We start from the raw sequence: 24,254 nt of genomic DNA, 5'->3' as shown, positions 1-24,254 counted from the left end.
TGGGCACTGGGAGCAGTATTTGAATAAACGCTATCAGTTATGGTTTAAGAATGATAGAAAAATAAAGCAGATTGAAGTGTACCAATCTTGGATGTTATTAAAATAACATTTAGCTTAAAATAGTTTTTCAAACTTCTGTTCATGTAACATTTTTCAATTTTTTTGAAATTACGGGGACTGTTTGGAGAAAAGTGCCATCCATCTTTTCAGGAAATATCAGGCCAAGTTCAGGACTTTTTTTTATTTTTATTTATTTTTTTTTTTTTAAAAAATTAAGGACTTCCTACAGTTTTCCAGGGAATGGTTTGCACACACTGAGTGCCTTGCAAAGGTATTCAGACCAGCTCTTGACCAATTCTACCAACTGAATCGCAAACCGTACATTAAATTTTCAATATTAAGGATTTTATAGAAAGACGCTGAAACTCAGTTATTTTACAGACATTATCCAAGTTAGGAAATATTTTTAAAATAACTGTACAGTTTGTATATGTATTCAAACCCTACTCTAATACTAATATAGTAATGTTTTTGCAGTAAAAGTCTTCTGGGGTATGTACCAGGTTTTCATATTACTAACGGGAGCCATAGTGACTTGAAGGACCCAGGTTTGATTCCCACCTCCTGTTGTTTGTACCCTTGAACAAGGTACCCTCCCCTTAAATGTTCCAGTAAAAACTACCCAGCAGTATTAATGGGTAAATCATTGTAAGTCACTTTACAGAAAAGCCCCATCTAAATGAATACATGTAAATGACTAACAATCCTTTAACTTACCTTTAACATAAGAGCTGCTTTAATGTTTCACAGGTAGAAGCCAGTTGTAAGGCAACGTTTCCCTCATTAGGGAAGCTGTTCCCATCCATGTAGCATGGGGATTGAATACATTTGCAAACAGCATACTTCAGTTTTTTTTATAGATATTTTAAATAAAAACCAGAAAAAAAAACCACCTTAAATAATCTGAAGTTTCAGTGTTTTGAAAAAAGTATCAGAGAAAAATTCTTAATGCACCATTTCTGACTCAAAATGAGAGCACTGGTCAAGGGTGTAAATACTTTTTCAAGGGACTGTGCTAAGCATCCCTTCTGCAGACATCAGTCCTATACACAGGAGGCAGAAACAATCTCTGACCACTATTACACAAAAAGGTCCTTAATTAGTCCCGTCCATCTCGTATGGATAAGGAGGATTGCGGCTGTGCTCTGACGTTTGGAATACCACTTTAAAATTTCACATTTTGACATCAAGGAGCACCACAGGTGTGGCCGAGAGTGTTATTGTGCTGATCTACAGCACAAGGAGCTGCGTGTGGTGACACTTCTTTGCTAAATATACTATACTTCCTTGCATGCAATCAATGTCATTGTTAGAATATTTTCATCTATAAGGCAACTAGGAAGCCTCTCTGACTTTACAGAAGAAGCCTCTAGGTTCACAAAATGCAAAAGAGGGAGCAGGATGTGCACAATACAAAATGAGAACAAATTGAGAGAATTCACACACTGGGACAGCAGTTCTGGCAGCAATATGCTGGTTTCATTCCAGAGGGTGGCATGGGAGAGGTGTATCTTCTCAGCTCTCAAAAAGAAAATGACCAAGACCACCTTGATCAGGATCCAGAGTCCCCTGCAAAAGCAAAGTGGAGCCTGTGTATGTATATACATGTATGTATGTATGTGTGTGTGTGTGTGTGTGTGTGTGTGTGTGTGTGTGTGTGTGTGTGTGGGGGGGGGGGCAAAGGCTGCGTTTGTACATAGCCTGAGTGAAGGAGACCAGTCATACTGGTTCCCAGTAGCAGCCACTGCAACACAAACCCAAAAAGACTACAGTGGACCAGTGAGCAATACACAGCACTTATCATAGTGGTACCAAGGGTCCACTTTTTTTAAGAAAAACTCATATATTACAATTATGAAAATATTCATTACGTTCATAAAGTTCCTGAAGTAAGACATAAGGTGCTTTTTATTCATTCCTTAGCCAAGTAGCTGACTGTTTTCATGATCAGGTGTTTAGCACAGAAGTACTTCCCACAGATGATGATGATGATGATGATAATAATAATAATAATAATACTTTCCTACTGTAAATCGTTAACGCTTCTAATCCTGTTCACCAGGAGAAAATTACACTTCAACACTGAACAGATTTCAGACTGCCTTCGTGTATCCATCAGCATCGTACACAAACATTTTTGACTGCCTGACCTCCATCATTAACTGGTGCACAGGTACAAGTCTTGCTGGATTTTGGCCTATCCTTAAGATACCAGACAGCTAAAATTAACCACAAGAATTGTGTAAAACATTGTTTAAGAAAGAAAAAATTACTGCATCTGAGGCCATCATAAACAAAAGACTTGTTGGAGCAGTGACAAAATATTGTGTAAAGGCCAAAAAAAAGGAGCAGAAAGCAGGGAGGAATTCCCATTAGAATGGAAAAAAACTGCTCAGAAAAAAAAGCTTCACTGTGTCGGAAGAGCCCCACTGCTAAAACCCAGAGTCAAATGAGGCTTCACCCTTTTCAGAACTCACCGTGCGCAGAGATTTCAGTCGTACTCATTTGACGGAGGAGGGTGAAAACACTTTGTGTCTTAGGTCTGACAGAACAATAAATACAAAATAATAAAGCTACAGATGCATTTTAACCCAACAAGAACACTATGATGATGCAATCTGCTTTTAAAAGAGCTTATAAATATAATTTTGCTAGACATCTGCCGCACTAATCTGGTCAGTAAGAAAAAAAACACACACACACGCACACACACACACAAAACCAGCGCTTAAATTTTACTTGAAAGACCTGACATTTGTATTCCTTGCAATATCTAAAACAAACCTTGAGAGCAAGACTTCAGATATTAAAATGCAAACTGTAAAAATGTGCCAGTATAATAAATTCCCTTGGTTCAAAGTTCACTGTTCTTCAGCTCAGCCCGTTCCATTGCAGGCCCGAGAACTCTTAAGTGCACTTCTAACACTGTCCTGCTGGGGGCGCCCCTTCCGCAAACAGCCCCATGTTATGAGACCGGCAGGTTTGAGACCAGGCTGGAAGTGGTATGTCAGCCCTTCCCCATGTGAAAACCCCACAGAAGCACAGAACTTGTGACGTCCTTCCTGGCAACAAAACTACAACTTCAACACAAACTCAAGAAAACGAAAATCGGAACAACTGCAAATATTTGAAATCTATATGAAATGCAAACGCAGGAACAGTGATGGAGAAACCAAAATATGAGCCCTTGCAGGTACAGGTTAGAATGGGCATCTGACCTGTGAACATCTGGAGCTCCTTAAACGGGTGGAAGGTGGATATGGGTCCATCGGTGTCAATCCAAACCAAAGTGTTCATCTGAAACCACCCCCCGAATGTATCCAGAAAGTGCAGGCGAAGTTGAATGAGGGGCAAAGAAGGGCCACAGGGGGTATGCGTGTGGGGCCCATGAGTTCTGGACCCACCTGGATATAAGCCTCCACAGTGAGACAGATAAATTGACCCAGAAAGAGATGACGCAGGGCTGACGTCTTTTCCACAGGGTCTTCTCTCTCCAGTGAGCCTTTCCAGGTTAGAGTCCCCGATGTGGATGCTCCAGTTTGGAAGAGGGGTTCCCCTCCGCACCAGCCAAGTCAGTGGTGTACCTTAGGCTGCAACTGCAAAAAAAAAAAAAAAAAAAGTTAAATCATCAACGCTTATGTTTAAACTTATTGATTTCTCTGAAGTTTTTCACAAGAGCGACACACAGCTCACGAAAAAGAAGAGTACATTTCATAACAGGCAAAGTTGTTCTCAGTGACTGAATGTGTAGTTTTGTGCTCACCTGTCGAGGCAGGCCTGCGTGCTGGGACTCGGGGACAGCGTTAAGGGGGCCGCCGCTCCTCCTGAAGACGTTATTGGGTCCTGCTAGCCTGACCACCTTGCTGGGTTTAGTGTAAGAGCTGCAGCTCTTCCTCTTCCTTCCCTCCCCAGGGGGGCTGCAGGGCGGCTGGGTGTCACCACCAGTGAGGGCGTGAAACACAGTTATCTCGGTGCTGGTATGTCTAACAGGGGCCACGGGCCCCAGCTCAGCACGCTCCAGAGGATCCGGTTTGGCCTCGAGGCGCGATGTCCCATTACTGCTGGTGGCTGCGGCAATGAGGTGGGAAGGCGACGTGCTGAGGCTGGTGCTCCTGGGGGGCCCAGGCATTGAGGACAGACACACCTTCCTCCTTTGCCCTGCCTCATGGAGCCTCGAGGCCTTAGCGGCTTTGGCTCTTGCCTGCTTTCCCAGGACTGGGGGCACGAGGGTAGCAGGGTCCACGCTGCCGAACATTCCACCCCCACTATGCAGAAAGGCACCAGGGTAACTCAGGGCAGACACACTGTCCGGCTGGGGGGGTAGAGATGGGGACATTCCCAAGGAGCTGGTACTGGATCGGGGTGGGAAGACCGGGCCGGGATTGTGGAAGGGGAGGGTCTGGTGCGCAGGAAAAGCCCCAGGGAATGACACAGCAGTGTCAGCCACCGGAGGGATCTTCCTGCAACACACAGGGAACACCCCCCAACATCAGCGCAGATCAGAGGTAGCCGTCCCCACGCAGGCAGCACAGGTCTCGCTCTTTTCAATTCCCTCTGACGCACCGACGTTCTAGAAACTCCCTAAAGTTTCAGTGTCGGAAAGAATCCCGACCCACTAACTCTTTGGACACCGTAGTGCAGCAGTGCAGCTTAAGTACAGCGCTCGATGGTACTAAAGCAGGGCCCCTCCTGGGACTTAAACCATGGACTTTCAGATTCAGAGTCTGTGTCCTTAATCGTTACGCAAAGCCTGCTCCTCCAGGGCGGGGTGATCAGGCCGTACTCACTTCCACATCTGCGAGGTGACATGTCTCTCGACCATGTGGCGAAGCGCCAGCCTCAACCGGTCCCATCGCCTGTCAAACACGTAGTACCCGCGACCCATCAGCCGGCTGCCAAAGGCACAGCACTGACAGGTGAGAAAGAAGAGAACCGAAGTGGTTAATGGATCTACGTGGACGGCGGCGGGGAGGTTTAATGACAGCAGCGCGGCGCCAACACGTACGCCCATGGGTTGAGGATGCAGCAGAGAGCAGTGCCAGTCACATCCCTCCACGTCCTCCAGGGCCTCAGCCTCGCCCTCGTCGCTGGACAGCCGGTTGCTCCCCTCAGCTTTAGCACTTGGTGTGACAGGTGTTGGGGGGGACCCTGAGCAGGAAATCAGCCCTGGGCTGCCCCCACCCACAGGGAGTCTACACACAAATGTAAAGAAACGAGCAAACTTCAGCAATTGGCATAATCACTGTACCTGGTTACCCTGCATAAATATGTTGACGAAAATATGACGACAGTGGCGCAGCGGGCGCGCTGGGCTCTACGAGTAAGTCACCACATAACAAAGGTGACAACTAAAAACCAGTGGGCACCACTGTACACCACTTTGGAGACGAGCGTAAAGGCGACTGAAACAGAAATAATTCTTCCTCTACTGTCCTTTAGGAGAAGCCCAGGTTTCCAGTTCTCAAATGTTTCCACTGATAGAAGAACTATTCAATAAATGTGTCGACTTAAAAAATGCAGAATCAAACTCCGCTGCACTGCAGCGTCAGTTCCTTTTTCCACACATTTATTTTTGCAAATATTTCCATCCAAGGCAGCTCCTAAAACGTACACATTTACTACGGTAAATTTTGTACTGAACGTTACCTTGGCACGCATAAGCTGGCTAGCCTTGTTTTCAGGGAGGATTTGCCATCGTGGCAGTTTGCCGCCTCTCCTGGTGTCGGTTCAGGCTGCAGGCAGGTACGGCTGTGCTGAGTGTCCTTTCCTCCCTGTAGTTCTTGTCTGCTGCTCTTTTCCTTCTGCTTCTCCTTCTCCTTTGTCCGTCCCTTGTGCTCAGCAAGCAGGGTGTCGAACAGTTTCCTCCTCCCTGGCACCGCCCGCCGATGGGTCAGAGAATGGGTCTGGACACGCAAGCCCGCAGCGAACATTGAGAGACGTACAGCCACACGACCAAGCGTTCAGCCGTACCCCGCCACCTCGGCTCCCGGCCGCACTCACCTTGCAGGTCAGCGATCTTGTGCACGGTTTCTTGCTCTCAGGGTCCAAGACTCCACAGTGCTTGTCGGGGTCAAACTCCCTTCCTTTGGGTGCAAGAAACAAGATGTCATTATGAATTCACTTCAGAGTCCCGTGAAGGAAGAGCTACAACGTGAAGAGTTACCAAAACACATTCCCTCTCAGACAGTTGGGACATTTTAGGGGAAGCTTGGTATGAGCTGAACTTGACTGTTAACCCCTCAGCACCATTGGAATCTTGTTACCTTGGCAACAAGTTAAATAAATCCAGCGCCAAAGGCAAGGAGTGTGTGAGGAGATGGTCGACTGACGTGTCAGCGTCTCAAAGAGGACGGTACAGCAACATCCGGTAAATAGAGCAGGTAATACAGTACAGAGAGCATCGGGTGCTAGAGATCTTCACTAACCACTGTCCATAAGGTCCACATCGCAGAAGGGATACTGTCTGGAGTCTATATTGGAAGTATAGCACAAGGTACACCCTGGATAGGGCACCAATACACCAAAGAGTAATCACACACATATACACTCACGCTCAGGAGCAATTTAGAGTCACCAATCTACCTGAAACATGCTTTTGCACTGTTGGAGAAGAGTGCAGCACCTGGAGGGAACCTGCATGAACAGAGAACTCCATATAAATTGAGTTGGATCTGAATCCACATTTGAACACAGAGGCCAGGTGCTGAGAGACATCAGCGCTACTTCTTTGGCCACCATGCCACCCCACTAAGCATATCTAGCAATATTTTATAAAAAAAAAAAAAAAAGGCGCAAAATTGCACATTCATGAAACCTTACATCTGAAGTTCTCAGGACTTTCATCATCTACAAAGTCTTTAGGAACCCACTTAGAAAAAGCAACAAACAATACCACCACTGCCTGGGAGCGTGACTCCCAGCCAGCAGGCAGCAGAGGGTTGAAAGTACACAGAAAAAGGTAGAGTCGAACCAGGGGAGGCAGCTCAACCCAATCGGGCCCAGATGATGTCAGCTCTGATCCACATTCCTCCCAGCACAAGAGCAAAGGTACAACGCACAGGCCTGCTGTAGAGCCCTCTCACCTCCATCTGCCACCATCGCTTCACCGTTGTTTTAACTTGAAATACGGGGCACGTGTAACATGTAAGCTGGCATGGCTTCAAAGCCTCACCAAGAAACGAACACACAAGTAATTAACATATCTGACAAACAACACGGAATGAAACGCAGGCAACCACAAGGAAACACCAAACACCTGTTATCTTACCTGCCCCTCATATACCATCCCACGTAGCTGACAAATGCTGATTATTATTATTAAACTCTTGAAGCAATGCCTTTTTCTAAGAATACTTAGATTAGGTTTGTACACTAAGATACTGAGATTTACTGAGCCATTTATGGAGCAGGGAAAGGTTTACTGTTCACTGGCCATTCGAGTACGGGCGGTCCTTCACTTACGACATATGCGACTTACAATAAGGTTGATGGGACAGACATTGTAAGTATATTATTTTTCTCCTGACGTTTGGTCGTAACGCCTAATGACAAATCGCTCCATCTGCTGCACGATAACACTGGCTGGCCGCGCTACCACAAGGAGCCATATTCCTCACTAAGCAATCAGCGAGTCTATCTGCCACTGCCCTTTATTTATAAAATTTATTCACAAGTGTTTTACTTACAGAATATTTCATTTGTGATTTGTGAAGTTAAACTTATTAATTTAGCACACACTTTACAACGTACAACTCCTCAAAAACTAAAGTGCATTTCACCAACAGACGGAGAGATATACACAGACACGCAACTCTCGGAGTACAGTCAGTTTGTCCGATGTCAGCATTTAAACCAGAATAAATTACACAGGAAGCTGCATATAGAACTGCTTGAGTAAAAGCTTCAGAACGGGTTACATCACATGACTAGCAGCATATAGAGATTACAGGAAATTCAAAGGTATTTGTGACAAATGACAATGTAAATTTATGGAGCAGACAGGAGATGAGTCAATGTGAAACAGATGCATTCTGAGACCCTTCTTAAATTTTTGTGAATTTGGACCTCTTGTGCGTGGGACCACCAAGTGGACAGAGGAGGAGGAGCAAAGCAGTCTGGTTGGGCCGTAGAAAGCGAGCAGGTCTTGAACGTATCGAGGAGCACATGCTTCGATGGTCTTGTAGGCCATAACTAGAGTCTTGAGCTTGATGTAGGCAGCTCCAGGAAGTCAATGGAAACAGACAAGGAGGAGATACACAGGAATGCTTTGGCAGGACAAAAACCAAGTAGCAAAATTCTGTATCAGCTGGAGAAGTTTGATGGAGGAGACCAGGTAGGCAGACAGTACTCCAGGCAGGATATCACCACGGCCTAGACTAGAAGCTGTGTAGATTTTGTTGCAAGGTAAGTGTAGATAATGCAGATACTACGCAGGATGCATCTGCAAGATTTCGTGGCATATTGTAGCATCAATATGTTGAAAGAAGCAGAGACGATTGTTACTCCTAGGCTCTTAGCTAATGCGACAAGTGAAATGGGCAAGTTGTCCAGTTTGACACAGACTTTCCAACACGTGGACAGACCAGCTGGAAGGTGAAGGATTTCGGTTTTACGTAGGATGAGCTGTAGATGGTGATCAGTCATCCAAGCAGATATGTCAGAGAGACAGGCAGTGATATGTGAGGATACGTATATAACTGGAGGAGGAAAAGAGACAGCTGGGTATCATCAGCATAGCAGTGACAGGAGACTCCATTGGAAGCAATGACAGAACCAAGGGAAGAAGTGTAGATGGAGAAGAGTAGGGGACCCAGCACCATGCCCTGGGAAACACAAGCTGAGAGAAACTGGGAATAAGACAGGGAGCCATGGCAGACTCCCTGATAGATCTACTTTTTCACAATGACTACCAAGTGAAATGTGAGTGTTGTATTGTGAGGATGCAGAAGAGAAAAAGGTAAGAAAGCAGATTTACAAATTAAAGTAAAAATACTAGTGCAGCATGAAAATACTGTACTGTATTTATATTATTGTCCTATATTAAATTTAACTATTAATATCTGAAATTAGTGAAAAAATATGACAAAACCCTACTATAATGTATCATTCATTCATTTTAAATGAATATGTATCACTACGATACATATAACAACATACCGGGCGTTTGCAACATGACGTAGCCCACTTGTGACAAGGTCATTGGAACAGGACCCCGTTGTAAGTAGTGGACTAAGGTACAGACCTTTCTTACCTTTTCTGAGATTTTCTAGGATTTCAAGAACTCATACACACAGTCTGAAGCCGGTTGTCCCAAGCGGTGTCGTGGCAAACCAGAGCTCAACCTGGCAACACAGGGCGCAAAGCTGGAGGGGGAGGGGACATACCCAGGACGGGGGCGCCAGTCCATCGCAAGGCACCCCAAGCAGGACTCGAATCCCAGACCCACCAGAGAGCAGGCCTTGGCTAAACCCGCTGCGCCACCACGCCCCCCCCCGATTTCAAGAACTGCTCTTCTGAAAAGATTTGGTTTTATACATATTACTTATTGCTGGATGCAGTGAGCTGGAACAATTTATCTCAGAGAGCCCATGCTGACTGATGAAGGTGGGGTTTACATTTTTTGTTGATTTTTATTAATGACTATGCTAATCTCCTACTGATTTTAATGAGAAATACCCACTTACATGACAGTAGAACTGTCATTTTAAAGTCGCGTTGTCAGCCTTACTAGCATAATTCTGCAGACATCTCAGTGTATATACTTGCTGTGCATAAGGTAACCTAAATGGTATCAAAAAATTAAACCAAATGATTTGCTCTCACCTGAAAGTCTTTTATATGGCTTGTAGCCCTTAGTCCCATTTTGAGTCTTTTTGTCCTGTAGAGAGGGGCTTGCGCTGGGTAGCTTGTCCAAGGGAGAGGATGGGGTTTGCTGCCGCTTGTCCATTACAGAGGGGGAGGAGGCTGGCCGCCTCTCCAACGAGGAGGGGGAGGAACCTGTTCGCTTATCGTGAGCAGATGGAGAGATGTTGGGTCGCCTGTCGTAGGGAGAAGGTGGAGCGTCGGGTTTCCGTTCGAACTGAGCAGAAGGAGTAGCAGGTCCCTTGCCATTCATCACCCTCTCCTGAGACTTATGGGATACTGGAAGTGTCAGAGAGGGCTTGACAGGGGTGACAGGAGACGGTAAAGCGGAGGAGTTGACTCTGACGTGGCCTCCTTCTGCCCTGCCAAGGCAGGTCATCTTCTCCAGACTTACGACAGGAAGAGAGAGGCTGAGAGGTGAGCAGAGGAGAAGAGAGATGTGTCAGAACCTCTTCTGCCTGCGCACAGATGTGAGCCAAGGAAAAATGTGGTCTCCACATAGTACTCACCAGGGCTTGCCACGGGACCCCTTGGGTGGGTATACAGCATGTGGGACTTTGCTGAAAGGATTGCGGAGGTGATCCCTCGGTGCTCGCAAGGCCTTGTTCTGGGGGGCAGCGACGACGCTCAGGGTGGCCGAGCCTTTGGGCTTTGCCAAGGCCAATGTGGTCCTGGTGTCCAAAGGTGAATCATGTCTCCTCTCTGAAAGGCAAGAGGACCATACACAGGTATGGGGAAATGTGCCTTTTCTTAGTTCAAATTGAAGGGAAAAAAAAAAAAAAATCTAATAATAATGATTTCCATTCTAATAACTGCTCCCAAAACAAAGTGCCAAAAAAAAAAAAAACTGACCAATACAAGCAGGATGCATAGGAATAAACTGGCCCAAACTTTCAGTCAGTGCTGAGAACTGAACTGACAGAATACAGCCTCTGTCTTGCAAGTCTCAGCCTACTCACAAAAGTCATGAAATTTAAGTCCACACGGCACTGAGCAGTATGAAATTATCTATACTGTCTCTGCACATTCTTTCTGAATGCATCACTGGATAGAAATAAAGGCCACAAAGTCAAGCATGACTGAATTGAATTGACTGTGGTGTTCTCTAATTTCTTTCAGCTTGGATAAGGCTGTCAACCAAATTAAAAAAAAAAAAACAACAACAACAGTAATTATTATTAACAGCATGAGAAGGAATCAATAGTCTCAGCTGTAGGTCTTTTGTGTCCCTGGTAGACATTTTTCTGCAAAATGAAAACCTCAGCAACAGTTCAAACAGGCCATTTCTATTGCAACATAATAATTATCAGCAATAAGAATAAAACTGTTGGCATCAAGACAAAATAATAAAAATATCTGAGAAGACAACAACACTACAAAAACAGAAGCGTTTGTAAGCAGGACGCTCTCACATTAAGCACACTGTGTGAAATGGTGCGGGATTTAAGGTCATTTCTACCTTCACCCCAAGTTAAACAAAATATTTTGCTAAAAAGTCTCAAGTTTCAAATTAAAGAAACCTTGAATAAAGAGCAAGTTAGGTATCCACAACATATATAACAACATACGACATACATTAATTGATCTCTTCAGACCTTTAACATATTCATCCCAGATAAGAAAACCATGATACATTTGTTTCTCCAGTATTTGTAAATGCACTAAGGCTTTGTTAAAACTGACAAACAACAAATTATAAAGTGGAAATCAAGGGGAAAAAGTGGATCAATGGCATAAACAAAAATGAACCCGAAAGAGCACCCACATAAACCAGGACAAGCGTTCCGTCTACTGCGCGTTTGCTCTTCAGCTTTCAGCTATTCACACTCTCACACGCACAGTCTGAAACCGCTTGTCCCGAGTGGGGTCGTGGGGAGCCGGAGCCTAACCCGGCAACACAAGGCGTAAGGCCGGAGGGGGGAGGGGACGCACCCAGGACGGGACGCCAGTCCGCCGCAAGGCACCCCAAGCGGGACTCGAACCCCAGACCCACTGGAGAGCAGGACCCGGTCAAACCCGCTGCACCACTGCGCCCCCTCTCTCAGCTATTCAGCTTCTTTTAAAACACACAAACTTTCTAGCATATTACATATTGGTGGAGACGCAAAGGGCTGGGGAAAAATAATGAAAATTTTATGCTTTCCGTTACAAATAATCTGTAACCGTTAGGTGCAGGAGGACTGTTGACAAACGTCAAGTGCGGTACACAAGGGTACCACGCAATCGACAAAATTCCAAAAGCAGCTTGTTGTCACGAAAACTCGCGGAGGACAGCGTACAGAGCGTGCAGCGGAACAGCCACACCACTTACGGTTCCTGCTGTGCATGGCTTCGGGGGGGAGGGGGGAACGGAGGTGTCCTCTACTCACTGCGAGTCAGTGCCGCAGCTACCTGCAAATCCACAGAAAACACACTTTTAAACCACTGCTAAAAACACCAAGGAAATGAGCGGTTCTCCGACAAACTGGTCGCAACGGAGACGACGCAGTTCGTCGGTTCGTTTTCAGCAGGCCGCTTAAGAACTTCGCAGGCAGATGAAGGAGCCAAAAGTCTGGCTGACATTCCGCTGGCTTGTCAGCGCCGATACCGAGCGCCAAGCCCTTTCCCTGCTCTTGCCCTCGTTGTTTCAGCAAGTCGGCGAACGGCACTCGCCCAACTTTTACGGCGCCGTTAATGACTTGAGCGCGTTTTCAATTCTGAGCGCGGCCGCGGCGCGGCGCGGCGTACGCGCGGAGCGCCACGCGCGCCCACCAGCGTATCGTGCCCGGGCATTCGGGACCGTCCCGGAGTATTTACACAAAACGCCGGAACAAAGAAAACAAACCGCTCGTTTCAGTTGCGAAGACAAACTTCCAGTCAGTCTGAACCTGCTGCATGACAGCTGTGTAAATAAGGCAAACCGAGCACAGTGCCGTTCGTATCAGATGTGGGGCAAAGTCTATATTGTGCACAAAGGAGATATAAGAGCTACTGAGGATGCCTGCCAATTAGCTGTACGCTCTCTACAAGGTTCCTCCACATGACAAATGCAAACAGCTTCGGAAAAACGTGGTAAAGGCTAGCTGAACCCATAAACATCTGCTTTATGGAGTGTCAGCAGATAATACCCTATTGACTCCAGCTTAATTAACTCTAACGATCTATGAGAAGGTGTGGGCAGCAGAGTGATTGAGAAAATCTGCACGTGGAGGGACTCGAGCACGATACGTAATTGTTTGATAAGTAGCGTGAAACAATTAATACTTATGGCTTCTCCAGCAGCGCGAAGCTCTGCGCGGAGGGACCTCGCGGGACCGCGGATCCCTGCGCAGACGGGCTTCGCGCGCTCGTCTGCTCCCGCAAGGGGAACGTCGGCGCCCCCGCAGGTTCTTGAACCGAAGGCTCTACATAATTCCCCTTCTTGTTGCGTTTGTCAGCAACCGCAGGAAACGGCGCAATCTGCAGCAGCCGCACTAATTTACATGTCGGGGCAAAGACGTCTTGGCAAGTGAGCTTCCACCACAATAAGGCGGCCTGATAAGCGACGCCTCGCCTTTACGTTCTTCTCAAAAGCGCTGGAAACACAGCAGAAACCTCGTAAGGATTGAAGGAACTGCGGAGCTGCAGCTGTAAGAAAACCACTCGGCGTGCACCACCCAACGGTCCTGCTGCTCAGCGCACGCTTACGCGGGCCGTGTTGCCCGCCAAGCAGCTGGAGGTTTGCGCTGGGGTTTTCACACCCAATGAGATGCCTACCCTGGGAACCTTCACTCCTCAACATCGTGGCAGCAAGCAGCGAACAGCGCGCACAGCCGGGACGCCGCTGACCAGCCACGCAATTAGTCTCATGAAGAAAACCTTATACCACACGGGCAGAGCAGGTGAGCTGTGTCCAAATGGAGACACCGCTGCACCGTAGCGCAACAGGAGCGGCACCCTCTGACTTTGGGCTCTTTCATAGCCAATAAGCACCGTTATGCTCAAAGTCACAGAGAAGTGACAAATAAAACGTTCGTACAGAATCCCTGCCGGCTTTTTTGCACTGTTTGAATGTAACTAAAAGCCCTTCTCCTGGGACCAAAAAAAAAAAAAACTTTTGAAAAATTGCACAAATCCTTGAAATAAAACTCAACAAAAAAAAAAAAAAACAACACGATAGAGAGAAACATGTACAAATGAATCTCTTCTTCATTTAACAGGATGCTTAGGAACCGAGTCATTTTTTTTTTTTTTTTTTTAATCTCGACAAACCGCAGGCATAAACTCACAGTTTAAAGTGAAGGGAGCATGAAAAGCAAAACAGCAGAGGCACCCAGTAACCCGTCCAAATATTGCACAAACTTTAGCGTTACAGTAATTGACTGTATTTCCTGTATAACTTAACAGAAGAGGAAAGACTCACCACAGTGTGTCTGGAAGCCCTGAGGTTTGATGACTTGGTTGCAGAGATTGCATACAAGGAAACATAAATCATCACATGCAGGATGCTGGCCACAGAAATACATGCCTGTAAGGGGACAATTGGGACAACACTGAGAAAGTGCAACTCATGTGAACGCTTCTCACGCTAAAAGCAAACATCTGAAAATGTACACCCACAAAAAGAAAAGGTAGAAACACGACAAAAGGGAAAGAAGAGAATATAAAGTCATAACGAGATGGCAGCAGGCAGTATAATACGGGCACAAATCTCTAAGCTGATGCAAACTGTTACAAGCCCAAGGTGGGGTTCTTCTGCAGAGCCTTTGAGGAGGACTATCAATGGAACCAGAACTACACCAGAGAAGCACTCATCCGTATAGACTGATCCTTTTTGGGGGGGGTCAGCTATCTAACAAACCAACAAACGACAAAGTTAAATTCTACAGAGAGTGTAGTGTTTTGAGCCACTGCCATGCAATCACAGGACATGAGTTTGAATCCCTTCCCCCTCCTGTAGTACTCGTGATCAAGGTACTGATCCAAATCGCTCCAATAAGTATTACCAGGTGTTTAAATGGGTAAATCATTGCTAAAGGCCTATTACAGTTTATATAATATTGTAAGTTGCCTTGGACGGACACCAGCCAAATGAGTAAATGTAAGCGCCAAGAAAAATACACAAAATGCCCTGGCTAATACATTAGAATATTCTTGAATGCTTCATCGCAGCCCAGTCGGCAATAAAACAATAAATACCAGAATACAAGTGAGAGCCCGTGTAACGGAGGAGGACGGGAACGCTTGCAAAAGTACGGGGTACCTTTCGAGATCCCGACTGCGGTACACCGCTCTTCTGGTTCACAGAGACACGTATGGCTCACGCAAACACTGGCGACATGTGGGTTCCATCTCAGTGACAGTCTGCGCCAAGCTCTGGAGCAGGGCCTCCACCTTGTAATCTCCGCCACCAATCAGACCGCAGCTCTAGCTAAGCGGCAGCCAATGAGAAGTCCCTCCGAGACCGGTTACCGCTTAGTCTCGCGAACTATCCTCTGCACGAGAATTACGATTTGTCAGAAGACATGCTTACAAAACACCAAGCCCGGCTCTGACAAAAGCACGAATGTAATTTCCTACAGGGCTGCCAATCTAAATAAGCAAAGCGCAGGTCAAATGTTGCAGCGGACCGTCTCCCAGCAAAAGGCTCCGCCAGCATCCAAGAGCTCAAACAACCTCCCATCATGCGAAGAAGGATGTTAAACAGTGCCGGGAAACTATTGGCAAGTTTATTTTTTTCCTTTTTTAAGAAAGGGCTCCCATGAACACCTGGGGAGGCCTTGGCCCTTAGCATGGAGTGACAGGTCGAGAGGAGCCGCTTTCGCACCCTTTCGCACTGTACCATACAAACCTTTACGCAGCCCAGAGGGCATCAGGACCGACTCGGTCCCTTAATTCCTTAAACTGATTGCTTCCCTTAGGGTGTCATTAGTCTACAGAGTAAATACAGTCATGCGCCACTTAACGTTTCACTTCGCGACTGACTGCATATACGACGGAGGTCCCATAACATTATAATGGAGCTGAAAAATTGTTATCGAGCAGCGACATCGTCGCGCAACGTGTTCGTGGTGGTGCTGGTGTAAACAAAAATACTGCGCTGCCAGTCATATAAAATATAGCATATACAATCATGTACAATACATAATACTTGATAATGATAACACACACCTACATTACCAGTTTACGCATTTACTATACTGTACCTTTTATCTTTATCCTACAGTTTACTCTTTCTACTTAAGTAAAGTTTACTGTAAAACAGCATGCCGTGTTACGCCGGCAGCAGCATCATCATAAATCTTGTGTTTACCGCATCGAGGCTATACCATCTAGGTTTGTAAAAGTACACTCTATGATCGAGGCTATACCATCTAGGTTTGTATAAGCACACTATGATCGAGGCTATACCATCTAGGTTTGTAAAGGTACACTCTATGATGTTCGCATGACGACGAACTCACCCAACGACGCATTTCACAGAACGTATCCCCGTCGTTAAGCGACGCATGTCTGTACGCATATTTACTCCTAAGGAAAGTATTTATAAATGTTGCTACACAACACATGCTTTGTCTACGCAAAAAAGGCGGCGCACGATTACACGCATAAACATCACAGAGCTGAATTTACAACAGCATCACTCTTGTTTAGACATACTGCACAGGTAGTATTTCAGGTTAAACTTTTTAATTTGCGGACAATTACATTTTGCACGTCATCTCACGGCGTCCTCTGGCCCCTTCATTCAGCCGACCATGAGTAACGCGTGGGACCACAGGAAACGTATAACAGCCAGCTGCCAGGAGGCTCTCCCTAACACCACCACCTGCCAGGTTCCAAAGCTGACGTCAGTGGGTTCCGTCCCACTCCCTCCGCCACCACCGGGCCACCGTGAGTCACTCCACTCCCGCTGAAGAAGAGGTTCTCCAAAAAAGGAGCAAGGAGCTGGCACTCTGACTAATTGGCATAATCTCAGCGTGCATAAAAACATGACTAACTGCTGGGACGTGAGCGTAGCCGGGTATGAGAGTGGCCTGCGTGAATGCTTCATGAACCACCCCCCCACCCCGAATGAGATTCACTTACAAATATAGCTTTCAGCACCCTGACAATATTTTTTCTACATTTTTTTTTTCCCCCCCCGCAAACAGTTTTATCCAAGGCAACTTTCAATGCTAGACAAGCAACTTCACAATGCTGTACCCGCTTATACAGCGGGGTATTATTACTGTACCTTGATCAAGGGTTCTGCAGTAGGAAAGGGACTTGACACAGCAACGTAACAGCTTCAACCACTGCAGCAACTTGCCGTCCCACATGTACCTCATATTTAGGACATTCTATCAGCTGTCAACCACACACATGCCAATAAGCAGATGCCTGTGAGAAGCGCTGAAATCCTCAATGCGCGAATGACACGATTCGCCGCAACAAACCCTGTGGTCGGCAAAACGACAGATTCAGCACAAGACAAATAGCAAAGAATGCTTAAAATAACAACCAATTCGATGCATTATACAGATACTAAATTTAAAGTTACTTGTGCGATGCAAATGTTTGTTTAATAATTCTGTGTTTAGAATTGTAGAATAATGGATTAGCCTTTATGCAGCTACTCACGTGAGATGTATACTGGCTCATACGGTGGAAAGTAACAAACTAAGTGTACTTTAGAATCACGCGTCTGCATCTAAGTCTCCCTTTCTGATAATATAATGCACACATTGTATGTTTTTCCGAGACGTACTTCGCTTTGGAGAAAAGCGTCTGCTGAGTGAATAAATGTCAGTAAATACTAAATTCCAAGGAAGATCCTGAACTGGCTGCTAAATCAAAGCAAGTGGTCTTCAATAACAACATCTAACAATTAAAAATAACAACTGTTAGATGTTCCCAGGACCATGATGACTTAATTATAATACTTATTATTATTATAAAAACCTAACGATTAGGTTTCTACACAGAACTTGTGATGTATGTCACTACTTTGGAGAAAAGCATCTCTTAAATGAATAAATGTAAATTATTTGCCCATTTAGCTGGGTACTTTCTACCACACAGGGGGGCGCGGCGGGTTGGACCGGGTCCTGCTCTCCGGTGGGTCTGGGGTTCGAGTCCCGCTTGGGGTGCCTTGCGACGGACTGGCGTCCCGTCCGGGGCGTGTCGCCTTGCGCCCCGTCTTGCCGGGTTAGGCTCCGGCTCCCCGCAACCCCGTATGAGACAGGTGGTTTCAGGTGTGTGTGTGTGTTTACCGCATCGGTTTAAAGCGAGTACCTCGACCACTATTATTATTAAGGGCAGCGGGTGGCGTAGTGGTTTAGGCTGCTCCCTGTAAACTGAAGGTTGGTTCAAATCCCAGAGCTACTGTAGTACTCGGGGTAAACTGCTGCAACGCTGAGTGACAGCTTGAGAGACAACACAGAACAGATGAAGGTTCATTTCAAACATATCTTGAACTGTGAATCGGAATTTATTTAACATACGAACTGTTCTCGAGGTAAGAAGAGCCAAAGCACATCCGATCGGTCAAACTAAGGAAGCATATGAGATATAATTTACAGTTCGCAGAAGAGCGAAAAATGCAACACGAGGAGGAGGAGGCGCAGCCCAGGCAGGTACCAGCAGCAGCAGCAGCAGCAGCGGCCGCCCGCGACTGAGGCTGAAAAACTGAGCACCTGCTCGGCGCGGAGCTGTAAGCTCCTCGTCGTGGCCCACGGCACGCGCCCAGCGCGGGAGCGTGACGGCAGAGCGCGCCACTTCGCTCGCGTCACTCGCTCCACCGCCTGGCCGTTTTGCTCGTCACGCACTCACCGTCCTGGCTGATTTCCCCGCCGTCCGTGAGCCGCCTCGCATAGCGTCCCTCCGCAGGCGTCTGCAAGGCAGCGCAGAGGCGTCCTCGGGTGCCCGAACACCCGGCAATCTCCGCCGGTGAAGTGGCTTTTTAAGTTCGGTTGACGCGAGAGCGCCATTCGAAGTGCGTGAGGGAAAACTGGGTGACAGGAGCGCTGCGACAGCGACGGAAACTGCCCTCGCACGACAACAGAACAGCGCGCGCGGCCAGCCAGGAGGGCAGCCGCGCAGCAACCACGCAGGGCTCGTGCAAGAAGGGAACGGCCAGCCAATCAGCAAACCTGCAAGCGAGCACTAACGCGCTGCTTCGCCGCCGCCGCCGCCGCCGCCGCCGCCGCCTCTGTATGCGTGTTACTTCTGCACGCATGCATGAAGAAGACGAGCGAGCTGCTGCTGCTGCGCAGCTCCACTAGTGAATCCTTAGTGAAACAACTCGCGTGGACAGAGAGGGAATGACACCGACGGAGCGGCTGTAGAGACGGGTACTTACTGTCAGAGCTGTTTGTTTTATCACCGTCAGCGTGCGTGGACCAGCGCTCGTACACGAACATATCCGGACTTGGCAGTTCGCAATCCAGTGTCGCCATTGCTCTTCCTTCTTGTTGCCTTTTTTTTTTTTTCCTTTCCTTCATAGTCAACGACACGGGACTCGCGAAGCCTCCGACGTCACGCTCGTCAATGTCCGTCCCCATTCGACAGGAGCCTCGCGAAGCCTCTGACGTCACGCTCGTTACTATTCGCCTGCATTCGACAGGGAACTCGCGGGCCTCTGACGTCACACTCGCCAATTTTCGTCGCTGTGTTCGGCGAAAACTCGCGCGTTTCGGGGATCGTTCTCACGCTCGGCTTGCATGCAGAGGGATGCTGATAAAGACTAGATCGCCACCTTTTGGTATAGCTAAGCTTGTATAGTTGGTTTCACTGGCGGGTTTTCAAAATGCATTATGCCATTACAATTTTGTAATAATTCTTTGCACATTATCTTCTGCGCTCCACTTCAGGGCAGCAGTCTGGGACGTTCTGCCTGAACTGCGTTCCAGTGTCTGGCAAATTTGTGAAATACGACCTTGAAAAGGACATTCACGCAGCTTTAAAGCGTTACACAGACTTGTTTGTCCGATACTTGGCACTAGGTGCCGCCAGAACATAATTACAAACAGCCGCTGGAACCAGAGTAAAAACTTTTTGTGTGTAATTCTCCATTTACCACCGCATAAGTAAACGATTCCCCAAGTGCGCAGTAGGAAAAAAAAAATGATTTAATTGGCATTCGTTGTGTGCAGAATGTGTTATCAGCCTGTTTCTTCTCGTCTGCAGTCATCATACTTTTATCTGCGTGCCCCCCCAAAAGCAACTTATAATAATGTTTAATTACTATAAATTTAATTGTTACAATGTTTAGACACTTACAATCATTTACCCTTTTATACACCTGTGTAATTTTACTGGAGTAATTTAGGATAAGTTCCTCACTCAAGGGTACTACAGCTAGAGGAGGGAATTGAACCTCTGGGTCCAAATATAGTAGCGCTGACCACTACCACATGTCCCACCATCACCTCTTTTCACAGAACATAAACCATTGTAATGCAATATACTAGAGGAGTATTCTGAATAAATACAATGCTGGCAGCTGGATAAATCACGGGTAGAGAATGCTTTAGGCCTATGTCCAGAACCAGGCTTTGTTGCCACTGTAAACTGATTTGGCTGTGACACCGTACATTGTGCAGATGATCAATTGGACCACGACGACCAGCTAGATCTGCCTGTCGGTGACCCCTTTGCTCGACTCCAAACAAACCCACAGCTGCATCCCATGCCCAGTGACATCATATTCATCCAAATCCCCAGAACTCGAGCCAAGTTGTGAAAATCCAGTGATCCGTGCTATTACTCGACACTCTAAGCTCAGCAACACTGAGGCCGTCCGGGCAGAGTTAATGCTGTGTGCAGCTCTGGGATTTGTTTTCACTTCCTGGTGTAAATCAGTCCACCGAAATTGTTAGGTGGGAGTGTGTGACAAGGATTAATCAAAAATAATGTGTAGAGTTTGTAGGGCCAGTTAGAGTGAGGTCTTTTTTTTTTTAACAGATCTTAATTTTGACATCGTAGAGTGGATGCTTTGGACTCGCATCTTGATCGGAGCAACAGATCTGCGTTGTATTCGTGTCGCGTTGTATCTCTACCAAATGCCTTTAACCACGTATTTGGAGAACTCTTCAGAGACCACAAAGCTTCATATAGTTAATGCCATACTCTTGTCCCCAGTCTCTATCCATCTCTGCTACTGAGATCTACAGTGTAGTTTTTTCATTCCATCTCTGTCAAAAATGTGCTCCAGGAACAATATTTAATACCGTCCGCTGTCGGAAGTCATTGCACTGAATCTGCTTTACTTTCAATAACCGATGCTCTAGCCACAGTTGTTTCAGTCTCATTTGTCCTCGTACTTCATGACCTTTGACCTTGACAATGACATCAGCTTTGGCACTATCAGCCACTCAGCTCCTCCTTTCTCTCCAGGACTTTAGAACAACAGACACTGCAGGACTGACTTAAGTCTTGTGTTTTTCACCAGTTATTATCCTCCTTACAAACTCTCAGTTGTTATGCCTCAAATTGATGCCTCAGATTGATGCTGAGACCACTTCCTTTAGCTTTTTGTATTTTGTCTCCTTAGCTACATTCTTCTTCTTATTATTATTATTATTATGAAAAACAAGAAGAAGGATAAGGAGAATTTAGCAACCAATTTTCTTCAAAGAGACTGACTAAGTTAGGATTATTGTTAGATTTGTATACTAAAGATACAGTTATTTTCAAATTTAAACAGCTAGGTAATTTTTGCTGCAGGAGTTCACGGCAAATACCTTTATTCTCAGGGGTACTACATCAGGAGATTGTATTCACGCCCATTAATGATTGCTTATAGTTTATCACCTCTATACAGACAGTACCCAGATTTTCCCATATTTTTCAGACCATGTATTAAAATACCTTCAAGCCATATTCTCTGTGTCCTTCTGTATATTTTGGTTTTTTCATGCCCAGTAATGAAGCACCTGTACTTTAAACTCACTCACACTTGCTGAAACCACTTGTCCCAAGTGGGGTCATGGCAAACTGGAGCCTAACCCAGCAACACAGGGTGCAAGGCTAGAGAGGGACACACCCAGGACTGGACACCAGCCCATTGCAAGGCACCCCAAGCGGGACTCGAACCCCAGACCCACCAGAGAGCAGACAAAGGCCAAGCCCACTGTACCACTGTACCACTGCACCCCCCTGTACTTTAAATTGCTTTAGACAAATGCACCAGCTAGATAAATGCGATACTATGTACTGAACTACTTCACCTTAAACTTTACAAATTTGATATTCTGAGCACTGTCAAACTGCTTTTGACCCAGATGTCCCCTTTACTCTTAAACAGATTGGGCTCCAGGAATGCATGTCAGAGGTGGTTGTGGAATAACTTAATTGCAATTCAAATGTTGGTAAGTTCGAACCATCTAAGAAATTGCTTTGTCATAACCAATTATGATTTTATATCAATATATTTAAATAACTGCTTGCCTTGATCATGCTCATAGTGATCTAAAGCCTATATCAGAATCAGTGGGTACAATGCTGAAGGTGGTACACCCTTGACAGATCACCAGTCCTTCACAGGGTAGCCACATACTCATCCATTCACACACTGTGAGCAATGTAGCATCACCAATTCGCCTGAACTGCATGTCTTTGGACTGTGTGAGGAAACCAGAGCCCCAGAGGAAACTAACGAAGGCACAAGGGGAACATGCAAGTCCACACAGACTGAGTCAGATTCAAATCTATGCCCAAACAGCCCAGATGCTGGGAGATGGCAGTGCTACTCGCTACAGGGCTATGCCACCCTTCTGATTTTTATAAATAATTCCAGTTACAACATTTTATTGTAGCCCTAGAAAAAAAATAATAGACTATGGTTAGAGGCTAAAGTGGAAAAGCAGCTCATCTCACTGGGTAGCTCCAGGTTGGTACTTCCAGTTCTCTGCATTATATGCAGTATTTTAACAAGCCTTGGTACCTGTTGGTATGATGCACTGGGCTCCTTCAATACAGCATAACAACAGATACAAAAGCTTGTACCAGTAGGTGGAGGTTACAAGGTTACATGACTTTGACCTGTCTTTTAGTGATAATAAATGATTATTTTGTGTGTGTCAAAATCTCTTTCAGCATTAAGGAACAAAAAATACCCAGAAATTACCTTACTCCAGTTCATCTTCATAGGACATCCTTGGGACATCTCAGCTGTATTTTACACGTGAGGTTGCTCCAGGCACTCTTACTCATTTATTCCGGGAATTTGATCGGATACACGCTTGCTGGAATGGTGTTTGTTCAACTATTTAAAAAAATCTTTAACAAAACAGTTTTCAGATTCGTCTCTCTCTGCATTTCTGATGTGAGGAGTTATGAGATGTAGGCTCATTATTTATTTACGCACATCTGCCGAGGAAATGTATTTTATTGCTGTGCTCCACACCAGATGCTCCATCTACAAATATGCGGTTGACACAGTGCCTAACTTTCTCCTTCTAGAATGACTTACATTCAACCTGCACAATGACTGAATTATTCTGAAATATTCTGAAATATTTTGTCATCCTTTTGAAACTTCTTAGACAGTGATAGATGACATGAGGTAGTGGGTAGTCCAACCACTGGACTAGAAGCCAGGATTAGCAAGATGGAGAGCTCCCAGCGACCTACCCCTACCCAAAACGGATCATGACAGCCAGCTGCTGACACTGAAGGGCCACTTACATGCAGTATAAAGGCAGCTGGCCTGAAGAGTTTGAGAGGTGGTATTTTAGCAGAGGACTGGTTGAGAGGGGCTGGGAGAAGGAGAAGGAGAAGGAGAAGGAGAAGAAGGTTGTGTTTTGTTGTTGCCTTTTGGATAGAAGGACCTGTTTTGTTTTTTTTTTCTTTATAATGAAACCTATTTGTGTTGGTAAACCTGCTGTGTGGTACCTTAGTCATGCCCGTGTGGCTGCCTCTGGCCCCGAGAGGCCACAATGGCCACTCCTGCTAAGTGACATAAGCTTTTGCCTTTGCATTGTATGATACATCTATATTTGAAATGACTGCGTGCTGCTTCCGTCTCTATTTTACTCCTGTTGTGTTTTCGATTAGTAAAACAACCTGCATTCTTTCACAGGCTATCTCCTTTAAACCTCGTCTCTCAGAACGCATTTATTAGGATTACTCGGTCTCGCTCCTCGCTCCCAAGCTGCGGTGTGGACATTCTCTCAACATCTTCTCTCAGCCTCTAGCTTACAAGCATCTCTTGAACATAAACCTTTGCTCTGATCTGACATTCTAAAGCCTGTACGTAATACGTCTGTTTCAATGTGCTTTTGTCAATTCTAAGATGGATATTACATGATTACTTCATCTGCAGTCTTACAAGCGCTGATGTATTGTCAATGCTGACACCGCAAGTCATCTTAGACAAAGGTGTCACTCCA

General features: G+C 46.0%; 1 protein-coding gene across 3 annotated transcripts; it reads right to left on the bottom strand.

The window, feature by feature from the left end:
* Window positions 1–2,403: 2,403 nt before the first annotated feature.
* On the bottom strand, window positions 2,404–20,196 carry atxn7l1 (ataxin 7-like 1). Of its 3 annotated transcripts, none has more exons than XM_029247446.1 (11): window positions 19,223–20,196; window positions 14,303–14,407; window positions 12,233–12,312; window positions 10,431–10,623; window positions 9,883–10,331; window positions 6,061–6,143; window positions 5,707–5,963; window positions 5,066–5,252; window positions 4,848–4,969; window positions 3,824–4,520; window positions 2,404–3,656 (listed from the first exon to the last, which is right to left on the bottom strand). In XM_029247446.1, exons 3-11 carry the CDS (start codon window positions 12,246–12,248, stop codon window positions 3,633–3,635), a joined length of 2,028 nt encoding a protein of 675 aa, XP_029103279.1. In that variant the 5' UTR covers window positions 12,249–12,312; window positions 14,303–14,407; window positions 19,223–20,196; the 3' UTR covers window positions 2,404–3,632. The 3 variants fall into 3 exon arrangements, with proteins under 3 accessions (XP_029103279.1, XP_029103280.1, XP_029103281.1); XM_029247447.1 differs by lacking the exon at window positions 19,223–20,196 and adding an exon at window positions 18,694–19,055; XM_029247448.1 differs by lacking the exon at window positions 19,223–20,196 and adding an exon at window positions 17,206–17,274.
* Window positions 20,197–24,254: the final 4,058 nt, after the last annotated feature.

This window comes from Scleropages formosus, chromosome 21 (assembly GCF_900964775.1).
Source record: "Scleropages formosus chromosome 21, fSclFor1.1, whole genome shotgun sequence".
NCBI lineage: Eukaryota > Metazoa > Chordata > Actinopteri > Osteoglossiformes > Osteoglossidae > Scleropages > Scleropages formosus.
Note: the sequence above shows the minus strand (reverse complement) of the source record. Positions and strands in the feature narration are given on the sequence as shown.